The sequence below is a fragment of the Diadema antillarum genome, unplaced genomic scaffold (genome assembly GCF_040938485.1).
Source record: "Diadema antillarum isolate AM-2024a unplaced genomic scaffold, OU_Dant_1.0 seq00000738_RagTag, whole genome shotgun sequence".
In the NCBI taxonomy this organism is placed as follows: Eukaryota; Metazoa; Echinodermata; class Echinoidea; order Diadematoida; family Diadematidae; genus Diadema; species Diadema antillarum.
Genome location: NW_027271636.1, coordinates 342,547 through 353,096, shown reverse-complemented (window position 1 = coordinate 353,096; position 10,550 = coordinate 342,547). Strand labels below are relative to the sequence as shown.

Sequence of the window (10,550 nt, the reverse complement as noted above, 5' to 3'; positions counted from 1 at the left end):
TATACCTGCATATAACCTTATCTGGATTCTATATTATGTGACTGGTTAGCCTTCACAAAGGGTAACTCTGAATGAGTTACAGGAAGTGTTGTTAAGGCTAGCAGGAAATTATCAGGGTATTTGATTGCTACATGTCACTGAGCAAAACTTTTGAGACTATGAGAGTACAGTGCACAATGCACTTCAGCGCAAGTGACCGGTATGAATAGATGATAGAGGTAATACAGCGGTACATGGTTGGATGGTACATGTATCAACATACACATGAATGGAAGAGCATAATGAAAAATGTGCGTATACATCCAACAGTAAACTTAGTATATACAGTGCATCTTGAGCATTTTTTTCTCTTTTTCCTCTTTTATTGTTTATCATTTATGATATACATGTACGTCAATAAATAACATTTCTATAGTCCTTATACATACGCAATGAATCTATGTTTCAAGAAATCTAAGAAGATCAATCACCTAACCGAAGAAACTTATCTAAATTAGCATGGCATTTTTGGTTCGTATATTTATAATACATTTATATTTTACATCTTATTTTTCGCATGATTTTGATATAACGTTGTGTTATTTGCTTAGTGGCTATGTTTCGAATATAATGTTGATAATTTTTTGATGTTGTTTTTTTCCGTGATTTATGTCATTCTATATTTCGTTGTGAAATACGAGAAATAGATATACATATTGAAAAAAAAAACATAAGTCATAATAATTGTCATGTCAAACTCTTCTTGACCAGGGGTATCTAAGTCAAGGTATATATTATATATGCATTTAGGGCCTATAATGTCCCCCTGACCAGAGATATTACAAGGACTATCTACATTAGAATGCATTCCTCCTTCAACTGTCCACATTTATTGCGGATCGTTGCTCCTCTACCCACGTGGATTCGGCGCCAGACGTCTCTCTTAGCGTTGTAGGTGAATCGCGGGCGGGTCTCTTGATCCAGATTCTGGTCCCACCATGGCTTTTTAACGTAAGCCTCCTCCTGGATAAACAAACAAACAAGGTGATGATTTTTATAATCATCATCAGCATTGCAAACATGCCCATCATTTCCCTTCTTTAAAAGAATGGCGAATAAATGTCTTTTCTTGGGCTTGTTGGGGTTTATTGTATAAGATGTGTGTGTGTGTGTGTATATCATGGAGTGTGATGGTTAGTGCTTTCCTTTAGATGTATAAATGCGCCAGTTTTCTGTGTATGCATTTTGCCACAAACACTTGTACAGACCGTATACCTTAATACAATGTAATTCATTAAACGAAAGATATGGTTTCCAACAAAATAAAGTAATTTCTAAAGGAAATGGCTTTAATTGATCTTCATATCATTGTCTGGAATGGGTTGGGTATTAAATGAGAGTTTGTTGTGAAAATGCCGGATATTTCCCGCGGGATGTTTGAATTTCTTACCTGTGGTTTCCGTGGCGATGGTTCAGCCGCTGCATCCGCAGGTTCAGCTGTTGCCTCTTCAACTTTCTTCTCCTCCTCCTTCTTCTCCTCCTCCTTCTTTTCCTCCTCTTTCTTTTCCTCTTCTTCCTCTGGTTTCTTCTCTAACTGCTGCATCACATCCATCATTTCCTCGGTCATCCTTCCCTCATTTTTCACCTCATCAACATAAGCTTTGAGTTGGGCATCGCCGGACTCCCTATAGCACACTACAACAATAAACAAAATAAAAATGTCAAAGGGTATAATGTATAATCATTTTATTTTGTGTATTAAAAACAGTCCCTATATAGATGCTCACCCAACGCCACCATCGGTAGAAGTACAATCATATGATAATTATATCATTGCATTGATGAGTCGACTGACATCAGTGTTGGTCTTTTGTATATAAGTTTGTAGAAATTGCTATAATGGCTGTTCGACTTGCATCAGCCTCACTTGAGGATCTTACGTTTGTTTTTATGGATTATTTTAATTAAGCGTTGTAATGAAATTCACTCAAAAAAACACTCGGCATCAATTCAATATTTATCCATTTTGTTTCCGAACAACTCGTGCCCAAAAACAGTCGATAAGGTTTTATGGATCTAATATTTGGAACTCCGGAATTCCGGAAAATCTTAAAAAGCTGCCTCTGAACAATTCTAAGAAAAAAATTCGATATGCTCTCTTGCCTTCTCCTCATTTTAGTCAAAATAGGAAATATGAATTACATTTTTTTATTATGCATTTTACATGAGCTGCAATCGGTAATGTCTTCTCGTACTATTTACACGTATTTTTGTATTCTCGTTCTATACCTCGTTTTTTTTTTACATATTTATTTTTGATCTGCACATTGAAAACAAAACAAAACAAATAGAAACATCCAAAGGAACGACGCATTGTTACAAGTTTATCAGAATAGAATTGCGGTCTTACCTGCAAGGAACATGTCGGTGATAAGCCCAAATTGCTGGAATTTGATATGAGCACCACCAGATTTGCGCGCAATGTACCCGTAGAAAGAATCGGCTGGATCATGGTCTTTTACCTGCACTCCGTACACCTGTAAAACAACAAAACTTGATTTAATTGTAAGAATCAGGTTTGCCTTATACGTGAATAATTACCATCAATGCCTCGCTCATGCATGTTGTATAAGCTTCAAACAATCTCATGACATTAAAGAAAAAGCAGTGAGCCATGCAGTCTAGTAGTTATCTAATTCATGTAAAGTGTTTTGAAAGTATACCATGAAGGAATTGGAAATAAAGTGCACTTATACTCTGTATACTTATACATGTTGTAATGTGCCGACACTGGAACTCTCCATAACACCCATAGTATCTATATTGTGGTGCGTGTGTACGCGCGCGTGTGTGTTGGGGGATGGGGGTTACCTTGACTTCCTTGGCGATTAAGTCATCAAGTTCTGCCCTCCAGTCCACCTGTTCAGTGGTGTAAGACTTCTCGTGTGGGACGACATCACCGATGATGACCAGAGCTTTGGCTGCGTCCTCACGCCAGGACAGATTGTTCGCATGTCTCAAGACCCACTCGTAACACTGGAAGATAAAAGTGGATATTGTGCAAACTAATGTCAAAAACATGAAAAGTATTTGCAAGTTGTTGTAAGGAATTTCAGTATAACAAAATGTGATCATATACATAACATAGCCACAAAAAAAAAAATGATTTGTTTTACTTATAGTCAAAGTAAGTCCTCTGGACCAAAACACATCATGATATTTCATATACCATGTTGTTTAATGTGACAGAAATCAGGGGCAGATCCAGAAAAAGTGGATTGTGCAATACCATCGAAAAAAGGGGGCATGGGAAGTTATGTAAATCATTGCAGGTTTGCCCAGATGAATTGCCAATAATTAGGTACTCATGCTTGCGCTTTTGATAATGTTTTATATCAAAATCAATATATCTGATAAAAACACGTCATGTGGATTATCACATGAAATATCATTATACTATCACACTACATGCAATTGCACAGGATACAATTCTAATATTTATCAACATGAATATCATAGCTACACACACATACATACACACACGTATATATACACACACACACACGAGTATATATCATACAAAGAGAGAACGTTTATTTTTCTGTGTTTTTTTTCGCTCCCTATTCTTTTTTTTTAATTCAGATGTTTGTGGTACTAAAGTGTATAAGGGGTAATAAAGTATAATACCACTGTTGCATACACACATACATTATCATATATATATATATGAGATTAAAACCTAAAATGGCATTAAAACGCTTTATCCTGGCGAGGAAAGCGCATGTTTTAGAAACAAGACACCAAACAGATATATATATATATATATATATATATATATATATATATATATATATATATTATACAAAGAGAGAGGGAGAGAATTTTTTTCTTTTTTTTTCTCTCTCTCTCTTCTTTTATTTTTATTTCTCTTTTTTTGGGGGGGGGAGGATTGGGCAAAAGATAATCTCCAAAAGCAGAGACAAATGTGGGGTTTTATTTGACTTGAAAATACTCCTTAGGGCTTTTTACACTTGCAAATTTTTGCTTAGTACCGTACCAACGGTGGGGCTAAGGGGGGGGGGGGGGGCCCCACCGTTGGGCTAAGGGGGGGGGGGGCCGTAGCCCCACCGTTGGTAACGGACTTTCCTTAGCCCACTTTCTGTTTACACTTGTTTTTGCCAAAGTGGGCTAGCCCCACCGATTTGAGTCCCGTACTATCTGGCCCTGTAAAACTGTAGCAGGGTTAGCACCGCAATTGCGGTGCCAAGCAAGTGAGTGTAAACAGAACGAAAAAAATAATCCGGGGCTAAGCGACGGAGACGAAGTCCGACCCCCACTGATCAATCAGAAACGAGATAATCAAGTGCTGCCGGTGCGTGTGTGTATGTGTACAGTGCACAGCGTAATCATGAATATTCATGTGGTTTGGAAAGTACCGAACTAAGAAATACGAGTGTAAAAAGGTCAATTTTCTCCTTAGCCCCGGACAAGAGCTTAGTACGGGACTAATTGGCGAGTGTAAAAAGCTGAAAAAATTGGTACGGGACTAACGATAGTCCTGGATCAGAGAAAGTAAGGGGTTAAGAAACACAAGTGTAAAAAGGGCTTATTATTTTAATGTTCTGTATTCTCTTTTTTTATTAAATGGGAAGAAAAACTATCCTACCACTGAAACTCACCGCATAACATCCTTCTCCTAGAGTGCGGTCCGTTTCCGTGACAAAATTCACGAGGTCGCTGACATTGGAGGAGAGATCATGCTTCCTCAGGACGTAAAACTTCTGGTCACAGTAGTCTCCATGAGCCATGATTCCAATCTGGATGTTGGGAATATCTGCCAGGAGTTTGGTGACTGACTGACGGATTCGTTCTTTGACCTGAAAACATAAAACGTTTATATGGTATAGATGATAGATACAGAAACATATTGACGCATGCTACATGAATATATGCATACATAATACAGCTGTAATATGTACAAACGTGTATATGAAACATATATTTTCACATACACATAACATTTAAATAGATATTCATTATTGCTTATTGTAGATTTGAGAGCTGTGATATATAACTAAGCACGACTTTCCAAAGATATAGGTGGTCTTGTATAAGACACTGCAAAGGTACAAAGTCACCTCCTTTTCTTTTCTTTTCTTTTCTTTTCTTTTTTTCCTTGGGTGGTTTATTGTGACAATATAAATATACAATGTGTATGTATAAATGTATATATTATACGTGATAGGTATATATATATATATATATATATATATATATATATATATATTATGATAAGAAAGGATGACGAAGTAGGGTGGTAATGCATTTTACTCCAACAGTGCTGTTTATTCAGACCAATTTTCGACGAATACATTCGTCTTCCTCAGGGTCGACAATGACAATTCTGGAAGTCATTGTCGACCCTGGGGAAGACTGAATGTATTCGTCGAAAATTTGGTCTGAATAAATAGCACTGTTGGACTGAAATGCATTACCACCCTACTTCGTCATCTTTTCTGTACTGGTACCAACACGCGGACTACAAGTATCATAATATATAATATTAATATATATATATATATATATATATATATACACTTGTATATATATATATATATATATATATATATATATATGTGTGTGTGTGTGTGTGTGTGTGTATACGTATTGTATTGTATTGTATTGATTCTCAGTGATTTAATTCAGATACACACCACGTGTGAATATTTGTATCGTTGATGTACAATTATATCATCGTTTATTGCTCACGTCATCAACAAAAATACTGCAACAGTTAACATAACATCAAAATCCAAGCCTAATATTATAATGATTCTGACTGCTCTGACAAATATAGTCGCTAGTAAAAATTGATACATTATAAGTCGTTAATGCAAGTGGATCCCTGAAGTATGAATATTAAGCACTTGCAGCTATATCATTGTAGAGGATCAATAAACAACAGGAAGTAATAGCAAGCTGGGTCGTCCTGGAGGTCGTCCTCGACCAACCTACCGTCGATAACAAAAAGTACATGCTACAGGTCGTGTCGAAGGAGAATACTACGTCGACTTTACGCTGCGATGTCATGTTGGCAGCAAAGCTGTTCAAAACTTCCTGTACGCAGGGAAACAAAATAAACATTTTACTTTGTAACAGTTTAGGTAATTGTATATGTTTGTGCAGTGTATATATATGTTTATACATATATATATATATATATATATATATATATATATATACATATATATAATTGTGAATTGATTATCAATATATTTCATCTTTTTTAACAGTTCTTCCAATGTGTATGCACAAGTGTATTTGATTTAATTTCAAAATTCTGTTTATCAGATGTCATTCTTGCTTTCTGAATAATGAGAGTGTAGTTTTATATCATATTTGAAGAATCATTGTTTGATTATGTATGTGATTACGAAATGAAAATGTACAAAATTCTGCAATGCAGCCATCTCCACGGCTGCAAATTAATTCTTAATAAAGCATCTTGCGTCCAGTTTTTCCATTGGTTAATAGACTACTTTTGGATTAAGATGTATTTGGAGTTATGAAATGATCCTATCGAACCAGATAATTGTTTTTAACTTCCACCTTCGCAAGAGGAACAGCCCATCCTCGTGAACATCATTTTATTACAGGCTAGCATTGGCTTGATAGAACGTTGTACCGACTCATGTGCACAATTCACAGGAAGTTCCTTTCATATCTCCTTGAAGAAGAAGATATCCTCATCATCCACCCGACCTATATATATGAATAATGACAATAATATGAATTTATATTGCGCTAAATCCACTCTGTAAGGTGCTCAAAGCGCGTACCTATTATTACCCCGGTCTCTATAGATACATTATTTCCCGCCCATTACTCATGAATAGACTTCCAAACTACCTGAATGCTACGTAAAAATCTGAACAACAACAACAAGAAAACTAGCACAAGAAACAAACTGTGCAAAGAAAATCTAGTTTCACACATCGCCCACCTGCTTTTTCTCCTCTTCCATTTCTTCTCCCTCCTCTTCCCCATCTTCTCCGGGTGGATCCTTCACGTGGATTACATCAATTTTTTCTCCATCTTCGAGACAATCTTCATAGGCGTAGTTTGACAGATTCAGCTCCATGTGACCCATCTTGAAGATAAATACAGACGACACGTTGTTATTTCACAAATTTGTCATCACATTAATGGTGACACAGGGAAATAGAGCTGCCATATTTAATGATACGTTATAGCAAGTATTTCTGTCACATGATGTCAATTCATTAACTTACAATAAATCTGTCTTCTTGAATTCTGCTCATGACTGACTATCTCATCCCAAGTTATACCATGCCAATAGGTAGACTGAATTTCGTTCCATTTATCTTTCATTCCAATAAAAGTATGATATACAATCATTAAAAAAAAATATTTTAAATGAATGAAAAATATTTCAAACATTTACAACTATTCATAAGTAAATTGTTGGAATATAAAGATAATATATCTTGCCTTAAATGTTATTAGTTTTTGCTGCATATCAGGCTTTTCTTGCACAAGTTTGTCCTTGATTTCGGATAGAAGGGATGTGTTGTCGATCGCAAAGGACACAACCTCATTGTCAGGCAGTTTCAAGTGGACCTGTAACGTCTGCTTAGCGATCATCTGCAAGGATGTTGGGGGAAAAGGATGAAATCGTTCCCACTTAACACCTCCCATCATGCACATTCATTTAGAAAATTACTAAATATGCTCTGTTCTCTGCAAAACGAAATTGATAAATTAATGACGATTCCAATATTGCATGATAATGGTACCACAACCTGAAGGGGGATAATGATTATGAAAACGTGCACGTTTACTATAATAGGATGGCATGATGACATCAAATTTCTATTTTACAGCAAATATACATCACTTATTTAACCTTGGCAATTAAGGAGGGAAATATTTGATTGTGATTGATTGTTGTGCTGGATTTATTGGCATGTGAACGGTCTTTGCACATCCAAAAAAACAAAAAACGAGCAGCACAAAATCACGAGAGGCAATATAATGTAATCTGGATTTAAAATGTCCGATGCAGATCTAAGATAGGGCCCAGCTACTATATATACACAGAATCCTATACGTCCGCGTGGGCACTGCAGACGCGGAATGCAGTATATGAATATATATATATATATATATATATATATATATATATATACATGTACATACATACATAATTATATAATCCACATTTATGCTGCTCTCTGTCTCTATTCCTATCATTAAGTGGCGTTGCCACACTCTCTCGGGTGAGGGCAAACTTGAGGGCAAATCCACGCGAGACACTCGGAATAAGTTTTGAGCATGCTCAAGGCCTTGTCATACCGTATCTGGGGAAGTTTTGCGGGTTGACTTGCGGATTTGCTAACCCGAGCTCTCTGCATGCAGTTGGTCCGCACCTGACAGTACCTGCGCGTATCTCGCCCGCAGTTGCCCGGATCCTGAGGTGCGCACGCAAGTTCGATTTACCCCCAGCCAAGTTTTGAGCATGACCAAAACTTTTTCCGGGTGAGTCGCGGGGATTGCCAGCAGAGGTCCACGCAGAACGCCAGTAGGAGGCCCTTATGCAGCAGCACCTCGCAGGCAACTCCTACGCAGGTACTTCGCAGTCCCCGTACAACTTCCGTACGCGGCCAAGATAATGACCTTCTGTGGGAATTCTGGCATTTCTTCAGAGGAATTTCTTCACTGAGTTGTCAGCACCCACGCGCCTGGCACGCAGGTCACACAGAATACCCGCAAGTAGAACTTAAGTAGAACGCGTCCAGCAAGTAAGACACATGCAAAACTCGCCCAAATTCTTGTCCTCTCTCAGAAATTGTCCGATATGCTGGAAAATCCCCACACGCAACAGTCTCGCGTATAGCTTGCATACCCGGAAAGGTGTGACAGGGCCTAAACATGGTTGCGGGTAAAAAGGATTTGCGTGCGCACCTCCGGGCAACTACGGGTGAGATACGTGCTAGGTACTGTCATCTGCGGGTCGTCATCTGCGGAGACCTCCGGGTAGTAAAATTGTTCTTCGCAAGTCGCACGGAAGGCTTGTCCGGAAAGGTGTGACACGGCCTGTAGGTGCACGTTTGTCGAGGTTCTGGTTGGATAACTATGAATAGCCGAGTTAAAGCGGAACAATGTCAAGGCAGTTCGTGGGAATGGAATCTGTACACAAATACTTAACACAGCACTTTGGAGGTAACTAATGTCGTAATGAGACCGTATAGTGAGTGTACGCAATTGAAAGAAAAAAATGATTGCATGAGTCCGAGTTCGTGCTAGTACGAACAGTTTTTGTTTGTTTGTGTTTTTTTCCTGAAGACACAGTGAGTTGAGTTTAGGCTTCTGACAAGGCCAAACGAGATTGTAGTTAGAAATATAAGGCAGTATGATGGAATTATAAATGGTTAACAGCGTAGAGCTAGAGTGGGGAATTCTAGCTTGTCTCTTTTACCTGAGAAAACTCTGGTTATTTTCAAAAGAGTATTTTTCCTATTTTAAGATCAATGATGGAATCATACTGACCCGGCAGTGTGCGACAGTACCCCTTTTGTCAGGTAAAAATATATAGTTCTGCAACAGGCCAGGTACAAATATATTTCTGCAACAGGCCAATGATGCATGTGCATGTGCATTCCCATAACTATCAGAATTTTCTTTGACATCTATCTCAATATTGATTCCAAGTATACTCCCAGGTATATGTCTGCAGTCAATACACAGAAATTTAAAGTAATGTCAAATCAATTATCTATAATAATTGTAACTTTATGGTCCAAGAAAACGAATAATTTGAACCCCCCCCCCCCCTCCATCCCCCGCAGAAAGAATGCAAAAGACGTGACATACAAACTCATATACGTGCAATCAACCCCTCCGGATAATCTTGTCGGCGCCCTGTAGTGGGCGCCAAAACGAAGAAGTTGGGAGTGTCGTCTTTCTTACTCGGAGTATACCTTCAAGGATTGACGAACTTTAATCTGTGTAGAGCTGTAGCTAAAGAAATCACCCAACAAAACTCCAGCAGGAGATAGTATTGAACTATGCTGTATTAACAAAACTTCAAAAGAAGTCAAGACATTAGTCTTCTTGAAGCATCAATACAGGTCCCATATAGCAATTTTTATACCTTGACTTTAAGTACTGTTTCCTCCCGGATTCCATAATCTCGGACGGTTTTGCTTCTCTTCAGCGTCTTGCCATCGAACCTCAACGTTACTTCTTCCGCGGGTGCTTTCTCCTCCGGCTCCACAGCTGCTTTCTGACACAGCTCAGCGACGGTTGTCTCCTGTGGTACGGGAAAGTGAACGGTGCGACCGCTAGTCAGCTTGATATGAACGTCCACTGTTTGTGTCGACATTGTTGGAGCCATGGTTCCACGGCAAGATTTGTTGACTCCTATGAGTCCGACTCTTATGTGAAGCTAATATTGTTAGCTTGATTACAGATGGTTACGGGTGAATTCACTTCTCACATGCAGTTGCCAGCTACATTATACAGGACTGTCTCCTTTCCGAAACCGTGTA

The 10,550-nt window shown here is 38.2% G+C and overlaps 1 protein-coding gene across 1 annotated transcript; it reads right to left on the bottom strand.

The window, feature by feature from the left end:
* Positions 1-831: 831 nt before the first annotated feature.
* LOC139738351 (uncharacterized) lies at positions 832-10,550 on the bottom strand. The gene is made up of 9 exons (XM_071648988.1): positions 10,154-10,550; positions 7,492-7,644; positions 6,983-7,129; positions 5,995-6,096; positions 4,659-4,856; positions 2,851-3,015; positions 2,390-2,516; positions 1,430-1,674; positions 832-1,002 (listed from the first exon to the last, which is right to left on the bottom strand). Exons 1-9 carry the CDS (start codon positions 10,394-10,396, stop codon positions 832-834), a joined length of 1,551 nt encoding a protein of 516 aa, XP_071505089.1. The 5' UTR covers positions 10,397-10,550.